The sequence below is a fragment of the Chionomys nivalis genome, chromosome 4 (genome assembly GCF_950005125.1).
Source record: "Chionomys nivalis chromosome 4, mChiNiv1.1, whole genome shotgun sequence".
NCBI lineage: Eukaryota > Metazoa > Chordata > Mammalia > Rodentia > Cricetidae > Chionomys > Chionomys nivalis.
In genome coordinates, this window is record NC_080089.1 from 75,521,264 (window position 1) to 75,540,856 (window position 19,593).

A 19,593-nucleotide genomic window follows, 5' to 3' on the forward strand; every position below is an offset into this window, starting at 1 on the left:
AGTGGTGATGTTATCATAAACACATGACAGAACATGTTTGTAAGGCCGGACCCGGTTATGGTTATGTGCTCAGGAAATACTAGGTGTTCCATTCTATAGTCACTCCTACCAGGATTCTTCTAAGGTAAATTATTTCAGCACCATAATAAGTGTTGATATTTGATAGTATCAAACGAATTTGCATTTTCAAAACAACACAGTGTTCTGCTTAGTACTCCTGAGAATATTAAAAGAGACAATTTGAAGCTGGGCGGTGGTGGCACAAATCTTTAATCTCAACACCTGGGAGGCAGAGTAAGGCAGATCTCTATGAGTTCAAGGCCAGCCTGGTCTACAAAGCAAGTTCTAAGACAGCCAGTATTGTTACACAGAGAAACCTTACTGTCTTTTGCTTCTTGAATTCTACATGCCATGCATAAAACAAGACCATGTTCAAGTTTCTTCAATAAACAGGACGATTTTTGTTCCTTTAAGAATGGTAAATGGTACCTTATGACCTACATAACCATCAAGCTAAGGCATGGAGATGTTTCTATCCAGCGTGGCTGTACCATAGTGAGAGACTGCTTGGTTCTCATTGCTACATCTAATTCTCATGAAAGAGTGTGCCATTATACCACGTTCAACCCAAACTTTAAAACGGTGAAGTTTTCAAACAAAACATTTCTGCATTTGGCTTATCAATCTAACACAAGATTTGGCAGAATCTAACAGCTTTAGAAGGTTTTTATAGATGGAAAGGGAGGATTCCTATATTGTGTTCACTTCCTTTAAATTTTAATTAAGGCATGGCTATAAAAAATGGATAGCTGATGAAAAAGTGCAAAGCAGAACACTGCACAGTTATTGAGAGTTATAAAATAAAGCCTGTGTGTGTGTGTCTGTAGTTTACAAGGCTGATGCTTAAGACTGATGTATCTAAGTGCAAACACACCTTGGGCTCAATAAAACACGCTGGCCTACATAACTCAAATAACACTCTTTTTTTTTGTGCAATGCTTCATAGTAAAGATATTGAAACCATAAAATATATCAGGTTATTCTACAGAATTGATCAACAAAAAATACTTTGTTCTGTTTTCTTATATTTCTGAAAAAAATGAAAACAAAATTGCAAATTATATCACAAAGCACCGGTGGCAAGTAATACGAAGTATTTTTAAGTGACGACTTTGGAAAAAAAATGATCAAAAATCTAAATGTAATTTCTTCCCTGAAATTTCTTCTAATTAAATACTTAAGATTTTTAGTAGATAGAAAACAATGAATCCCATCTTTTTTTTTTTTTAAATGCTATCACCATTTACAAACAACCTTGTAATTTATTTACTGGAATAGTTCCTTGCCTGTTAACCACGTACAGTTAATTTTACCACAAAACATTAACTTTTCTTTACACCACTGCATAGTGCCCCAATTCTAATACAGAACACTTTTGGCATGGTACAAAAATCTGTGCAGTGTTCTTTGGATAAATATAACAGCCACATTCATCTTATATTTCAATTGCAATTTGAAATGTAAGTATTTCATTTGCTTTTGTGGATGAAGTTTCCGAACTTCTGCATAAATCCTCGGAACCTGTTTTCGTTGGGGGAGTATGTTTGATAAGCACCAGTCTTGTAATTCAGCATCGGGCTGGACCTGCCATAACTGCTGCCCATTGCTGTGGCTTTGACTTCTGGGCGGTTGGCATGGGTATTTGTCAGGCTGTTCGCTGACTGAATAGAGCTTTCAAGCTTACAAAATGGCTCAAATCGACTGTAAACTCTCTGGTTGGTTGAATGAGATCTCAGGAGCTCGCTGGACTTTAGTACCGGAGAAGAGGTTGGCCGTCTTTGAGGGGCGGTGACTGCGCTGATCTCCTTCGAATCACGGTATTGGATCTGTTCAGTGTTAAATCTTGGGGCAGAGGCATCTCCTGCTCTCTCTGAAAGCCTTCTTTCAACAGGTCTGGGAGAAGGTGCTATTCTCCTACTTTCCTCTGTGTGGGAATTTACCCCTGGAGATGAGCTAGCTGCTATGTCCTCCTTGCTCTTGTGGATGCTGCCTTGAGAATTTGATGAGGAGGAACGCTTTCTTCTAGGAGATGAATCAACTCTGGGCTCGGATTTTTTGGGCTTCTGATTCTCTTCACCCTCAGAAACCAAAGTGTCAGAACTACTACACATTCTATAAAACGCGGGCGCCTTGTTCTTGGATAGATTTTCTCTCTTATCCGGAGTGAGACTAAGTAAGGATCTTAACTTCTGAGACCCCTTTTTCAAAAAACTTGGGGAGCCTTTAACTTCTTTCTTAGAAGTAAGCTCTTTGTTGGGGTCCTCTTTATTCACATCAAGCAAAGCAGCAATGGAAATAGATTTGGTGGCTGAGCCACTTGGAGGGTCTCTCTTGATAGTCTCCTCTTCCTCGTCGTCCGTGCTGTGGGTCACATTGTGCATGCTCTTAGAACTCATCAGCACATCCTGCTTGGGTTTTCCCGGCTGTCTAATTCGATTTCTGGTAAGGGTACTATACACATAATTCTTGCTATTGCCGTGCTCTAAATTGACTTTTGAGTGCTCAAAGGACGGGAAACTTCGCCTTTTGAGCAGATTCTCCTTTTCCTGGTTTTTTGTGTTCTCTGTCTGCTTATTTACACACAGGTTTGTATATATACAGTTGTTTAATTCTGCTCGGCCATTCATTGTTCGGTTTAAGATCTCTGGTTGCCTTTCGGGAACCTGCAAGCTGTGCATTTTTGGTACCTCTGACTGAGTAGGGAGCTTGGGGATTGACTCCGGCAAGGGTTTTTCTGTCACGGGAAGTGCATTTGTGGACCTCTCTTGGACCTCACTATGTGTATCACTTCCTTGAGAACCGATGATGGTGGAATTAGAGGAGCCAGTTGTACAGCTGCTGACTTCTTTTTGTTCAGGTAAAGTTGGTTTAAACGCCAACGAGGAACGCAGCCTTGAATGAGTATAGGCTGCATTGGCTTTCACGTTTTCCGCACTATCGTAGCCTTCGAATCTGTCACCCAGAGTGGAGCCATCTGATTCAGGTGGGGCTTCTGAATTATCATTTAAGTAGGAGTCAATCCTCCAGGTGCGCAGGAACGACTTTGTGGTGCTCTCCAGAGTCGGCATCCGTTGCTGTAAAGAGCGGATATGATTATCTGTCCCGTTAAATGACCTCCGCACATTTGAATTCCTTTCTGCAAGATTGGTTGTTTTCCTCTGGGCAAGCCGATCAGCAAAACTCTGTGCAGGTATATTTTTCTGGCTTGCCTGGCCTCCCCGTAATGAGGATGCCACACTAAGACTGTCTGAAGGCCTTCTCCACTGTCCAGGCGCATTATTAGTCCGATTCAGAGCTCTGTTGAGCAGCTGGTATGGCGTTGTGTCTGAGAGCTCCCCAGCGTAACTATGCCTTTTCCAGTTTTCATTGATCTGATTGGGTTGGAAGTGTCGAATTGTATTTGGGCCATTGAAGTTTGGAACAAAATGAGGCTTGTATCCGTGATTTCTAATGCTGTGTTTGTCATGTTCGTTTAGGGTGTACATCCCTCTGCCTTTGTAGTAACTAGGGTCTATTTTATGAATTTGGTCTTGTCTACTAAAAAGGTTTCTCTGGCTGGAAACAGAAGCTAATGAAGAAATGGACCGCTGGTAAATGCCATTCTCCCACAGAGCTTTGCCTGGTTTCACCCTTGCTGATTCTTCCTGAGCAAAACAGCTTGGGACACAGGACCTGGCATAGAGTGTTCGAAATTCTTCATCAAACAACTCTACAAGATGTCCTGTGATGATCTGAACCATGCTGAGGTGAACTTTTTCAAATGACCACATGTAGCTGAAAACAGAAAAAAAAAAATAAGAAACTTAATTTTGGTCAAGGATTAATGACACCATACAGTTTCACTGAAAATGTTATTTTAAAATGACGGAATTCTTGTTCTTGTTTTTCTTGGTTAGCATAATTTAGAATATTTTTTATCATTACTACTAATACATATACGTCTTCTTAAGTAACAAGGCTACTTGACATCTGGTTTTAAGTCCATTCAAAAATTTGTATACTATTTTCCAAAAGCACTAAGAAAAGTGATTGTATATTTTGAATCTACATCTATCATAATGTTATGGAGTTAAAAAATTATAATTTGCATATTCCACCCCAGTAGGTGTGGGAAAATCCAGGATTAGAGAGAAACATGAGAGACTTGGATGTAAAGCTGTAGCCACCTGATGCGGGGTCTACCTTCCTCATGTTTACACCGAAGACATGGATAGCATCATTGTGGCAATGCCCTGACATGCTATAAAGCACAGAAGATCTGTGTTAATGCATGAATTTGAGCATCAGTTCTTTTTGACTCTGATCTCTGTGAGTTATTCATTGTAATCTGGGATGCAGAGAGCTATAAATAGAGCAACTGTGGGCAGCTGCCTCAGTGGTTGCTGGACAGAGCTCACTGCACTCAGTCTATACAGGATTACAATGTTCCCCATAAAACATGCTATTTAAAATGCCAGCCGGGACTTCTGAAGAAGGTTTACAACTTCTGTGAAATTGAAGTTTATAATGATTTCACCATATTTTATACAACTTTAAATCCCTTTTCCTACATAGTTTTGAAGTGAGGGAAATCTTGAAATTTCATATCAGCTTTTGCATTTGGGCTCCGAGCACCTAAGTTAAATAGAAAGAGTCACAATTTAAAAATTTAAAACTAAATTGCTAATATTATTTATATCGAAGAATGTATATAACACACTCAAGATTATTGAAAAACAATGTGAGATAAACACTCTATACTGAATGAATATAATATTTATATATGTCATAGTATTTACATGGAGAATGTGATATTTACATAGGGAAAACAAATACTAATATAAATATTTCCTAAATGTACCAAGTAAAAATTAGTAAAATATTACAAATGACACTGTATACATTGGGGATTTGTCATCTTGAGATGCTAAATTTATGTGTTACTTCTCACGAATTCATAGTATGAGAGGAATATTTACTAAAATTCTTTATGCAAATGTGTGAGCCATCAGGATGACTTAAGATTAATGAAATGGAAATCAACAGTCAAAAAAATTTTCTAGGTGATGGTGCACACCTTTAATCTCAGCACTCAGGAGGCAGATGGAGGCCGATCTCTGTGAGTTTGAAGCTAGCCTGGCCTATAGAGTAAGGGCTACACAGAGAAACCTTGTCTCAGAAAAAAGAAATAAAAAGAAAGAAAGAAAAAAGAGAAAAGAAAGATTTTTTTTGACATGAGGTCAAAAGTAGAAAAATAAAAATAATTTTTTTTAAAAAATTCTTTTTCAATCAAACTGAAGCTATGAATGAAGCAATGCTGAAAATAGTTAGTAATGAATAAATGTTAAATTAGCAGGTATGCAGGGTTCCCCAGAGAAAGTGGGAGTCTTCGGAAGAAACACAGTGAAAAGCAGAGGAAGCAGAAACTGCCGCTGTTTAGTCCTACACACACACACACACACATGTGCACATGCATGTGCACACACATACACACACCAGATTATAGTTATATGGTATAAAGAAGTGACATGAGGAACTTGCGAGGCATGTAGGTAAGTTGGAAAGCTTGTGACTTAGGACTTGCCCCCGAATTCAGATAAACTGTAAGAGAAAGAAGTGTTTGGGGATGATTTCTCTAGTGGTTGTTCGTAGTACACACTTGAAAGATCAGGGATTGAATTTACTATAAGGAGGAAAACAGACTAAAGTACAACCCCAACGCTTATGAACTAAAATAATCCCAAGAGTTGAGTTTAGAAAACAGAATATTAGATGTTCCTCCGGAATGCTGTAATAAATTGTAAGCTAAGATAAGATACTCAGCTGAGTGTTGCAAAGGTGAATCTGAATGAGCAACAAGGCTGTCGTACGATTTGGGAGGGACCTTCTGTGCTTCTCTGTCACTTTGGGTGACTTGTGTTATCTACAAGGCAAAAGCTACAAATCTACACTGTCAGAGCTGAGCTTCTCAGAATGTGCAGAATCAATGTCCAGTGTTGGTTTGCAGCATACACCAGCTTCACCAGATTACTACATCCGGTTTGTGAACTCTATGCCCCATCGTTCTCCCCAGACCTGTCACTGTTTCAGTCTTATCTGAGAGGGAGCAAGGAAGGGTGTATGGAAGGGTTCGGAGGGAAGAATGGGATGGGGAAAATGTTGTAATTTTGAATAATCTCAAAAAAGTAAAAGAAATTAAAAATCATTTAAGGAAACAAACAGGAAGGTGAGGGTCCAGGCAGGAAACATTCCATGCACAAAATATACTCAAGTGTACTATATAAGAGTTCTCAGTACAACAGATGATACAGGGAAAATGGAGAACAAAATGACAATGACTGACAACTGATAATTTTTAAAAGAAGTGTATTTAAAAGGTTCTTGAAATAATATAGATAATGGAGTTACTAGAAAAGGGTTTCTATGAACCCATAATATTCTCTGCTCTTAGAGACTGTATTCTCCTCCACTCCTCACCATGACCTAGGGTTAAAAGGACTTTCTAGATTTGGGTTAGCTTAGTTTGGTTATTCTTTTCTCTTTTAAAAAATTAAGTACATTTAATCAATTATTTAATTAATTACCCATATTGACCTAAGTAGCTCAGTTCCAGTCATCAAAACATTTTACTATCAATTCCTATTGGTGCAACAAAGAGGCAAATTCAGTATTAAAAATATTGTTAAATGTCATGTCAAAGGGTGAAAACAGAGCAATTGGATGTACTTAAATAAGAAATACCATGTATAAGTAAACTCTATCTTAATTAAAAACTCAATTAAAAACTCTTTAAAATTAAGTATGTCTGAACAAATATATACATATATAATGATACTTTAAAATGACTCATTAATTTCAAGTTCTAGCTATAATTTCTGGTCTTTACAAGATTTCATTTGGAAACACCAAACAGCTTTAAAGGAGGGGGAGTTCCTTGAGCCTACAGCAAACACAAGCAGAAAATAATGATTAAAAGACAGTCCTAAAATAATAGTTAGCATTATCGTTTGAGTGGTGAAATTGCACAGACAGGCCATGTAGTATGTCCCATGATTACGCTAATTTCATATAAACAAAGAAAAGTACAAGTTGAGGCATTTTCTCAGGACTTCAAGGTTATTTCTTTATTGATGTTTAGATTTATCAAAGGGCAAAGGTTCTGCTGCTCTGGTCTGTTCCCTTCCATAGCTCCCTGGAGTCATGCCAATGTCTTCTATGATAGGCCTATAATAACTTAGTGACCTGCGCTTTAGAAGCATTTCCTGGAGTTATTATTTGCTTGTTTATATAAAAACACTGGTATCAAATTTAGGAAAAATACATTATCAGATATTATTGAGCAATTACTAGCCAATGCCTTCACTTCAGATCAGCCTGACTGATCTGGGATTTCCCGCTGTATGCTGTGATTACCATTAATGAATAAAGAAACTGGCTTGGCCTATTGATAGGGCAGAACTTAGGTAGGCAGGGAAAACTAAAGGGAATGCTGAGAGAAGGAAGGCAGGAAGAGAAGCCATGTAGCCCTGCCAGAGACAGACGCTGGAACCTGGCCGGCAAGCCACGAACCTCGTGGTAAAATATAAAATAATTGTTAATTCTAGATGTAAGAGCTAGCTAGCAATACACTTAAGTAATTGGCCAAGCAGTGTTTTAAATAATATAGTTTCTGTGTAATTAGTTCGGGGCTAAGTGGCTGGGAACCAACAAGCGGCCTCTTTTCATACTTCACCTGACCAACATAGGTTGTGATTCTGATTTTCTCAGATATTGAACATCTCAGATACAGGAACATCTCCTGGTGGACTTTTCAAAGTGTTAAAATCTAATTTTCTATTGAGCAACTATTTTGCGTGGTTTTTTTGTTTCTATAGGTGTCTGATATTTATTTTATTCATTATTTATTTTGTTCATGTGTGTGTGCATGTGTGTGTGTGCGGGTGCATGTGCGTGTGTGTGTGTGCACATGCATGCATATGTATGCATGTGCCACAGTGTATATATGGATATCAGAGTATTGATTATATCATGGGAGTATTAGGGATCAAACTCAAAGCATCAGGATTGGAAATAAACACTCTTATAGGCTAAGTAATCACCTCAGCTCTAGTCTTGTTATTTGAGACAGGATCTTGGTATAACCCTAGCTAAAACATGAATTCACTATGTAGACCAGGCTGCCACTAAACTTGTGGCAATCCTCCTGCATGCTGAGATTACAGGCATACACTACCCAAACTGGCTTAAGTGATTGTTTCTCAATTCATATTATACATTACCCTTGTAGGAGTTAGTCCACTTTGATTATTTTAGAGTTGCAAGGCACCTTAAAAGTTAGCTAAGACCCTTACTGTTTTGATGAAGAACCTGAAGCCAAGTTACAGCCTAAGTCACATGAAGATGTTAGCAAGGCTCATGTCTCCAAATCTCCACACTATAGATTCTAAACTTTTCAAATTTTAAAACAGATTTAAAAATAAATTATAATTATGTGTATGTATCCATGTGTGGGTTTTTAAATTTGAGTGCAGTTGTAGAAGAGGCAAGAAGGGGGTCTAGATCACCATCAGGGCTGGAGTTAATGGTGGTTGTGAGTCTTCTACAGTAGGTGCTTGGAACCAAACTCAGGTCCTCTATAAGAGTAACAAGTGTTCAGAATATCTCCAGCCTCTCTTTTCCTTTGTTCTAAGATACAGATAAGTTGATTCTGCTAAAATTTCAATGTAATAACTTATTTGAAAGTATGAAAATGCTTAAAATAAACACTATATTCTTACCTGTAAGAACCATACATCACTTTCTGGCAGTCAACTAACAAAAATTTCTGTTCCATTTTCCCGTGGAATTTTGCTCCTGTTTTTGAAAGATAATCTTGGCCTCTTACTGTCCGTACTCGAATGTTCTACAATTATATGCAAACATAAAGTAAAATTACATCTAGAAGTGAGACATTTTGAAAAGCAAAATAAATAACAGTGTAAACACATCAAAAACATTGCGTTGATTGACTGATTGATTTGAGACAGGGTTTCTTTGTGTAACAGTTCTGACTGTCCTGGAATTCACTCTGTTGACCGGGCTGGTCTTGAACTCACAGAGATCCACTTGCCTTTGCCTCTAGGTTTAAAGGTGTAGGCTACTACTGCCTGGCACCAAAACAATTAATTGAAACAAACTTTTAAAACACATAAAAATTCATTAAGAATTGCAAACCTTTCCCTACAATTAAATACTCAAAAAAGAGAACCATTCCAAAATATTTTTAACACAGCTTAAATGAACATATTTTCTGTTTACATGGAATTATTTCATAAACGATACTAGATTTCACTATGAGAAATACTTTCTGACTATAATAGCATAAAAATCTTGACATAAGTCAAATGTCAGTGAAAGCACTAATTCAAGCGATTTGACAAAGCAACACATATCAAATTACAGGATCACTTGCCAGAGGTTTCAGAGTTGTATATGTGAGACAGTCACTAACTGTTGCTGGTGGCAACAAGTATACCCAGACATCCTCTCAAAAAGCGTATTCCAGAACAAACAGGCCTTCCAATCTTCTTCCAAACATCACTCTGTCTCCATTGTTTTGTCTTTTTCTTTTAATTTTTTTCACTAATTTATCTTAACATGACTCAAATTTGAATAGAATGAAAACAGTAAGCAAAAGTATTTGAAAAGAATAGAATTCTTACCCTGAGACGCTGAATTTGACAACCCTGTTTTTCAGTCATAGTTAGAAAATGATTAAAATTGGACTCATCAAGTAAAATATATACAGATATGCCTCGGGTTGATGCCTCTACTATTTCTTTGAAAATATCCACATCAGTAAACATATCCATCACTATGGCAATGACCTGTTAAAGACAAAAATATGAGACAGCTTTAGAAAACTAATAAAGATTATGAAATTGCTTTAGTTTTAGTAGAAATCAAAGAAAATAGGAAGCAATTAAGCACATCACTTAGAAATGCATAAATACGTGTGTCATTTCTAAAGTATGATAATGCATACAAATAAAAACAGAATATATGCAAATCTGTAACTTGGCAATCTTCATGTCAATCTAGGATAATGGACATCAACATCTCAGCCATTTCCACAATTAAAGGCAAATCCAAACATGCTTTCCGCAGTTGTTTATAAACCAAAGATAGCAAGGGAGTTTTAAATTTTTTCTTTGATGGCATCTAGGCAAAGGTGGGATTGTAGAAACTGTCTGAAGAATTAAGATGTTGGAAGAGTGGAAGAGAAGACTATCTAGGAAATGATGAAAGACAGGAATGAAGAACAGGGTATTATATGTATCTGTGTCCCTGAAATTAACTTATAGACAAAAACAGCAAAAATTAACATCAACAATATAAATAGTCAAAGATCAATATGACTAAGAAAGAAACACCTTTAAAAACAGGCCTCTAAGCTGGAGTGCATCATATTTGAAGAAAAAGAGAATGGTTTAATTGGCTTAGCACTTTCGGTGCCAAGCACACTTAATGACAACTTCTAATGTCATTGGCAGTAAGATGAAGTCCCCAACCTTGTAAAACTTGGTTTAGCTTGCAGAAAGGCATTTTTGAGGGACATGGAGCAGCAGATAAAAGGGATCAGGGCTTTCTGACACCGAGGAGTGGTGTGACAGGCTCAGCACAGAAATTCCAGTAACAGGGTCTGCTTGAAACGAAGTGCAGTTCTCTCCCTATGGACAGGACAACTTGAGGGAGAATCATGGGAGAGCAAAACCATTTTTATTTACTCCTATACAACATTTAGGCACAACACTAGATCATCCTTAAATTATATAAGATGGTCTTATATATTCTCGAGATCATCTGTAAAAGGCAGTGCAATCAGGCTTGGGGGAAGCAGACTTTCTCTGGCTCCTCCCATTGCTTTCCTATGTATGGACTGTTGTGGGGGGGGCACAGGAAGAGAAAAGCAGGAGAAAAACATCTCATTTGCTGTCTTGAGGATATTCTTCATGATCTCAAGTATGTGATGTCTTCAATTCGCATCCATGAGTGTTAACTTATAGTACTGTGTTTAATGAAAGAAAGATTTTAAAAATAATTCATATTTTATAAAACAAATTCTAAAATATATTTCTGACATGGTCTGGAAGTACTTTTTGACTAGAAAACAGTTTAAATAAAGAAACATTACTATCCAAAATATTCTTTTTAACCAATATATATGAAGTCATTTTAATTTACCAGGAACTCTCATGTAACAAGTTATTTTAGACTTTGAAAATGGACAAAAGCCCATTTCATAGGATTTTGTTCGGAAAAGTAATTGAAATCACTCAGTCAGTGAATGATTCAATCATACTGAGAGTAGAACAAATACCAGTCTTTCTTGTGTGACAGATAAGAGACTAAGTCAAGACCTAGACTAGATTATACATCTTCAACAAGCTTATCTGTGGCCAGCCAAGTCTGGCACCTTCCCAGACATCTGTTTTCTGTCCCCTAACTCAGTGTCTGGAAATTACATGAGCTCTACAAAGCTGCAGAAGGCTACATAGCATGAGGGGGATTAGTCTTGATCCAGAACATTGACCAGAAGTGATGTATATTCAGTTTGACCTGAACATACTGCATGCTCACTGTGCTCTAGAAAATGACCACAATGACTACAAAGAAGAAGCAAAGAAATATCATATCTAGGTTTGATATATGAAATACAATACAAATTCTGAAAAGAGAATACTGCTCATTGCAGCCTACTAGGAAAAAGTATCTGATTGGGATATACAAAATGAAAACACCTATTCTACAGATTTATCTATTTACAGATTGTAAAACTCTCTTTATGAATGAGATCATGATGTTAATCTTTATAACTGTGCCAAGACAAGTGAGTTATCTCAGCTATGGCTCTATTGCCATGAAGAGACATGATGAACAAGGCAACTCTTATGAAAGAGAGCACTTAACTGGTGGCATGCTTAATGTTTCGGAAAGTTAGTTCATGTAATCATGGCAGGAAGCAGGCAGGCATAGCACTGGAGCAGAAACTGAGAGTTTTACTTCCTCATTCACAGGCAGCAGGCATAGAAAAAGCCAGACTGGGCCTGTCCCAGGCTTTGGAAGATTCTACCACTCTCAGTGACTCACCTCCTCCAATAAGGACACACCTACCCTTTTCTAAGAGCCACACCTCCAAATCCTTCTCCAGTAGTTTCCCTAACCAGGCAGCAAGCATTCAAACATATCATTGTATGAGGGCCTTTTCCATTCAAACCACCACACATGCATAGTGCAAATCAGTTTTTAAATGGAAAGTTTGTTGGAAAGAAAAGTGTCCACTGTGATGCTGAAGACAAATGCCTGAATTTTTTTCAGAAAAATGGTTCATGATTGCCAGGATTTTCTTTTGAGTCTTATTTGGTTTCCTCTATGAAACCAGCTAGCAAGATATCTTCATAGGACCTATTTGCCTAATAAGTCTGGGTGAATGATCTGCAGTCACTTAGTTGCTATCAGCACTCTCAAAGGGCTTCATTTAGAGGGATTCTGACTTCCCTGTAATCATCTGTAGTGAGACAGGAAGATTTTTTTCTTTTTCTGGCAGAAGAAATAAAATATTTTGTAAAGATAAAAAGGTTCATGCGATTTTATAAAAAGTATTTAGAATAAAATTAAAACACAACTAAAAATTATTAATAATCGTGTAATGGAAATCAAGGAAAATGATGACTTAAGAGATATATATTTCTAAGTCTGCAAAAACCTGTCAAAAATTATGAGCTAATAGGTTTCAAAAAAAAAACAAAAAACAAAAAGAATCTGATATGGGAGCAAATGTCTCTGGCCCTTATTCTTGAACAGCTTAAGTAAGAACTAATAGCTTGTAACTGTATATCAACACTTCGATTTGTCTGTCATAAATTAAATGGGGAAAAGTCACTGAAATGATTCTCTCTACAATAAATCAACTAGGCTAGAGAAGATTTTACATGCATTAAGTTCTAAAGTTCTAAGCTGCAGCAACTCTTTTCTACTGTTGATAGTGATGTCTGAAGTAGTGTAAACAGGGCTTGATTTACATAAAAATAACCAAACTTCATATCTATATTCCAAATGATCTAGAGTATGTAAAGAAAGGTATTTCATTTTTCTTTGATAACTTAACAAGATACACTGTACATTATTTACAAAAGTCTAAACCATCAGTAATTGGCAAAAGTGAGAAAAATCTAGTATAGAATATATAATACAAATTAACAGAAGAAGTGAAGGGAAAGAAAGCACTAATTGATACATATGTATGGCAACTCAGAGGAGACTTGGAGTAAGGATTATCCACATTACTTGCATAATATAGGATCAAAAGTGCCTAGTGCAAACATGAAATTTTTGCTTTTACCTTTTTTTTTAACTTAAGCAAACACAGGATCTATACAAGTAAGCAAGCTTACTTTGAAAATAACTTCAATGGAGACTTGAAAATGAATTATGAGGGAAGAGAGAAGGCATAAATGAAATTGCAAAGGACCCATAGTCCTTTCTTTGAATTCAAAAATTCAAGCATTTCACATGTTCTAATTTCTTCATACTTTTTCCAAATTGACTTTCCTGAAATTTGAAGTAGCAAGTATACTTAGCACGGGCTCCCAAACCAACTGTGTCAGAGGTCTTAGGACAAAGCAGGGAGTGGAGGGGAAAAAAAACCCTCAAGACCCTCGGCCTCTCTTTTCTATCAAGATAATCTAGCTTGTGTGATCACATAGCCCGCCTTACAAAACCTCACAGGGAACACTGTAGAAAGGCAAAGGCTAGAGAGACAGAAATGGAAAGGAGGAAGCACCTCAGCAGATTCTGACCTACCAAAAACCAACCAATTAAAATGCCTCCAGCTGGGTGCAAGCCAGCTCTAGGAGCACAAAAGGAACGCTCTAGAAATAGAGTTCTCTAACCAGTCACAAAATCCAAGTCAAATTGGATAGAAGTCTTAAATATAAGGCCTCAAAATATAATACTTGCTGAAGAAAGCATGCCAGAAATAAGTCAGAAGCATAGAATGAGCAAGAGATTTTGGACAACACCCCAAACTACAAATCAGCTTTGAATAGTAAGTTTTTTAGATACTAAATATAAACTTAGTTCTCCTATTTAATGTGTGAAAATGAAGCTCTTCAAATACAGACAAAGGACACTGATTACTAAAACACTAGCAAAAATAAAAAACTTCACAAAACATTTGTGAACAAAGGAAATCAAAATGGAGAAATAATATAAAATATGGGAGAATATATTTGCTAACTACATGCCTGAAAAGCTAATGACATCCAGAACATGTAGAAAACTTCAAATTTCAAGAGCAGAAAGACAAATAGCATGACCTAGAAGTAGGCAACAGAATAAAACATCATTTACTAGAAAGTAACACAAATATTTAATAAGTAAAAAATAGTTAATAGGTATAAATACCAATAGTTAATAAGTACAAAAAACCACTCAACATTACTAATGATCAAAGAAATTTATATTAAAACTATACTCAGATATTTCCTCACAGCAATAAGAATTATTATTACCAAAATATTAATCCAAACAAGTGGTAGTAAAAATATGAAGGAAAAATAAGGAGGAAAAGTACATGCATACTTTTGGTGGCAAAACAATCAAAAAAGATGTTATGAAAAACAGTGTGGACCAAAAGAACTAAATTGTAGAACTACCAAGGATTCCCAGGTGAGTGGGGACCTAGATCACTTGGTAGAAGAAGACAGAAGCAAAGGGCAGATGAATGAATCCTCATCCATACTGGATAGCCTACCTCACTGGAACCCACAAGTGGCAACAGCTGAGGAAGCAGAGAGCAAACTTTATCTAAGCAAGGATAAGGTACCCAGGTTCATAGAACCACAATACTAGATGGGGCAGTGAAATGGGTAGCATGTTGGAGCTGACTTAGGGTAGGGTATCTAGGTGTGGAGAGCCAAGGTGACATATGCAAGGATTACCCAAAGTTGTTGCTGATCCATGACATGACTCACAGTTCCTGACTTTGCAGAACTTGCTGACTCTGAGGGGGAGACTAATGTTATCAGTTCTCAACATTTCAGGCCAGCATACCTTAGATCTCTCCTGAACATTGCAAACCCCTATACAAAAAATAAAATGGGTAATTTGAATTAAAAGGAAGATAAAAGTGAGAAAGAGGAAGAGAAGAAGAAGAAGAAGAAGAAGAAGAAAGAAGAAAAGAAGAAGAAGAAAGAAGAAGAAGAAGAAGAAGAAGAAGAGAAGAAGAAAACCTCAGTTAACACTAACGCCAGACACAAAAGTCCCAGTGTAGAAACAAACACAACACAAAAAGGAAAGCAATACCTACCCTCCAAAGTGCACCAATCTCGTAGGAGCAGATTCAAAAGACAGTGACTTAAAAGAACCCTCAAAGAGTACAAAAGAACAAGAAGAAATATCTTTGATCAACACAAAGACATCATGAAGTACTCCAAGAGAACAAAAACAAACAGGTGAATGACATAAGGAAGTCAATTCAGGAGGTGAAAGTTGGTTTCAGTAAGGGAGAACTGTGGGAAAAAGTCAGGCTGAAGTGATGTGGGGAATGGAAATTTTCATGAAAAGCCTCACCAAAAGAACACATCATGTAGAGAACAAAAGTACGAGGGCTTGAAGAGAAGAAAGAGGAAATGGGTCATTCATTCAATGGGAAAATTTTAAAGAATATGAGGTGAATGCAGGAGAAATTAGACTCTATGTGAAAAGACCAAGTCTTTGAATTATGGGAACAGAAGAATTGCATGGGAAATGCATGGAATTTTCAACAAAACTGTAGACTGCTTCTCAAAGGCATGGCCATCCAGCTTCAAAATTCATGCACATTCTTCGGAAGATTCCACCTCATCTACTGTTGGGACCCAGTGCATCACGAAACAAAATTACAACCAGAACAAAAGACAGGAAAGTAGAGCTAGTGAGATGTCAGTGGATAAAAGTGCTTGCCACCAATCCTAAGGACCTGAATCCAGTCCCCAGACTCGCAGAACTAACTCATGAAAGCTGTCCTCTGCCTCCATACATGCACTGTGGAACATGCATGGCTATACACACACACACACATACACACACACACAAATAAATAAGTAAAAACATCTTTTAAAAAAAATTGCAGAAAGATGTGGTGGAGACCTGGGGATTTGGGAATGAGTAGGAAAAGGATGAGAGAGGTTAAAGATTGAGTGTGACCAGAACGTGTATAAAATTGCCAAACATTAAATCAATAAAACTTTTGTGAAAAAGTAGAACTACTACATTATCTAAGAACCCCTCTACCCCCCTACAAAACATACAACCATAGGAAATTAAATCAGCTTCTCAGGCATCTATATTCCCGTGTTTATTGCAACATGATTTACAACAGCCAAGAAATGGGAACAAATTAAATGTTTCCCTAACTGATAAATGGAGAAAGAAAATGTGGTATGTACATATGGTGGAATACTATTCAGCCATAAAATGATGGAATTCTAAGAAATGCACACCATAAGCTCAGACACTTGGTCCCCAGGTGGTGGCACTGTCTTGGGGAGGTTATGAGGAGATATAGCCTTGCTAGAGAAAGTGTGTCACTAGGGATGGGCCTTGAAAACCCAGAGTCTTGACCTGTATGCTTCCTATGAGTGGACCAAAAGGTGACATCTTAGCTTACTGCTCCAGGTGCCTGATCCCATTCTTCCACTGTCATTGGAGACTTCCCTTTGGAAACAATGAGGCAAGATAAAGTCTTCCTTAGATACTTTGCTATGGGCTATGGGTTACAGCAGCAATAGCAGCAGCAGCAACAACAACAACAACAAAGCAGTTAACACATGCAGAATCTAAAAGAGTCAGCATCACAGAAATGGGTGGTTATGGAGGTGCCTTAGCCAAGGGAATACAGAGGGAGGAAGGGATAGAGAAAGCCAGCAGTGGGTACTACGCTGTGTTTAGACTGGAGTGGGGATTGCTAATATGCTATTACATGGTAGGGTGATTACAGATATTATCATGTGCTTTATATTTTCAAGAGCAAGGGACTTTTAATACCTTCATACTAGTGAAGCAATACATGTTAAGTAAATTGAATTTGATAATGCAATATATACATCACATAGTCCTCCATTAAGATGCACAAGTTTGTGACTATCTACGCTGGTTAAAATGAATAACTTTAAGAAATAAAATGTAAGGATTGTTGCTAAGACTACAGATCTCAAGCTGTCTTTTAAGTGGTGTTGCACTGAAGAATGAGGGCCATATTTAGTCAAAGCCTAGGCAAGCATAAAACATAAGGGGAAAGTTGAGTTTGTTTGCACACTCCAAAGAAATCACCGATGTTACCAGGAAATCAGGACACACACATGGCTCTTCAAAGCCAGTGCCTGTTACTGTATTTTAATATCTCAAGGTGTACAGATGGCAGAGGAAACAGATGTTCTATAGCAACACTCTATCACAGAGTTCAAGAACCCAGTATCATATTTGCATATCACATTGTAAGCTTTGCTTTTAATTTTACTATTAAATTTGTCAAACCTTCAGAAAAACTGAAATGACAAATCTATAATCTATCACAAATATTTTAATATTATGTTTTATTTAATTTTGTAGATAAATACTATGATCTGGGATCAAAATTTAGAGTAAAAATGAACATGGTCATCAACCATATTTTTCAATGACGCTTGAAGAGAAGGCAATGTGCTAAAACAGTTCATTTTTTAGAGACTAGAATCCATTCATTAAAATTAATAAACATTTTTTAATTTAATTACTTGTTACTTAATTGTACCAATAATATTTTAAAAGGAAACTTATTAAGGAGAAAATGAATATATTGTAATGAATATCATTTTAAATCATTAAATTGAACCAAAAACCTATTCAAATTGTGATCAATGAGGGAAGAATACAACAAACATTTAAAATTTAATTAATCATGTATATAAACATGGCACTAAAATGAGAAACAAAATCAATTTAAATTTATATGGGAATAAGTTATGAAAAAATATTCAAAAGCAGAAAGTTTAAAAAAATCATTTTAGAGTTTGTGAAAACTTTCTGTATAAAATCCTTATGTTGGATTAAACAGTAATTCATTTACTAAACTGTATTGTATTTCCTCAGATATACCCAGCTTTTGAGAGAAGTCTACATGACAAATATCAAATATTGATAATTTTGTTGAGATGCAGGGTGTATATGATATATATCATGTCTTTTCTAGGAGAATAGTTATGTGAGGCATTAATTCATAAAACTATAAAGAAACATACCATTTTTATAATAAAATTATAATCAAACTACTACAATTTACATGCACTTAATTTTCTCTGTATTTCGTCTGGTTCGTCTATTATCTCTATTATCTGTTCTTCACAGCATCAGCTTTCTTAAATTAGATGCCCCTGGAACTTGAGAGTGTGGCTCTGGTGGTCAGGGAAAGTTGTCTTCAAAGTTAGAAAGTAAGGGGAACAGTTTTCAGGAGATCATCAAGCTAAACTGGAAACATTTCTCCACGCTACTTAGACTGTAACTAACCCCACCAGCAGTTCAAGTTTCTTAAGTCCTTGAATATCTAAGGACAGACACTCTTTACAGACGAACAGTACACAGGCACAGAGTGCGAGAATGCGTGCAGCTGAACGGTGCACATCTTGTAGTCTGTTATGCTTCTACTCTCAGGTCACCAAGATTATAATTAAAATCTCACTGTCCAATTCTCATTTTTTTTTTCACAATACATGGGAAGTAGAAAGTAGAAAAAGACAAGATCTCCTGAGTAAATTGGGAGCATGGGGACTTGCCTTGGCGGAGGTCTGGAGAGGGGAGGGGAGAGGCAGGGAGAGGAGCAGAGAAAAATGTAGAGCTCAATAAAAATCAATAAAAAAAGAAATAAATAAAATTATAAACTATAACTACTTTCCTTCAACTGGTTCATAAAATATGTTTGTGGTTAAAAAGGTTTTTTAGTCTGTTATTCTACATATAGAGACTGCACCAACAAACACTGAAATAAGAGCACACATCCCAAATGTTCTCATTCGATTAGATCAAATTTTTTATTAAAAAGTTAGAGAAATTATATGCTTATATGTATTGCCCTTCATTGGCATTCTACGTTCATGTTATCTGAAAATAAATGGGCTATATCAATCACCAAAAGCCCACAGTTAAGCCGTTACCGTAGTGGAGGCTGATTATTAAAGAAGACAGCAAATGATGAGGACATAATGAGGAAGAAAATCTATATAAAAATTATCTTGCAGCAATCATCAAATTTCACCACTTTAGCAATATAAAATACAACTTTGAAACTTACTTAACCTCTAAGTGAGTTTTCAAAGGGTGAATAATTTCAATTTTCATACATATGCACAACTAACACTTTAAAAGCTGCACATTCAAACTGCAATCTTGATTGGGTTGAGCACAATGTTTCTGAGGCAATTGTAATGCCCCTGAAATCTGGTTTATTTGAGACTTCGTTGGCGAATAAATCAAAGGGTATAGTATAAATATACAGATATT

The 19,593-nt window shown here is 36.7% G+C and overlaps 1 protein-coding gene across 1 annotated transcript in view; it reads right to left on the minus strand.

Moving 5' to 3' along the window:
• Positions 1-1,529: 1,529 nt before the first annotated feature.
• Fam83b (family with sequence similarity 83 member B) overlaps positions 1,530-19,593 on the minus strand; it is a 42,517-nt gene continuing 24,453 nt past the window's right edge. The window contains exons 2-4 of the mRNA XM_057768752.1: positions 9,741-9,905; positions 8,817-8,941; positions 1,530-3,834 (exon numbers count right to left, since the gene is read on the minus strand). Of these exons, the coding sequence (XP_057624735.1) occupies positions 1,530-3,834; positions 8,817-8,941; positions 9,741-9,905 (2,595 nt within the window). The remainder of the gene's footprint in view (positions 3,835-8,816; positions 8,942-9,740; positions 9,906-19,593) is intronic.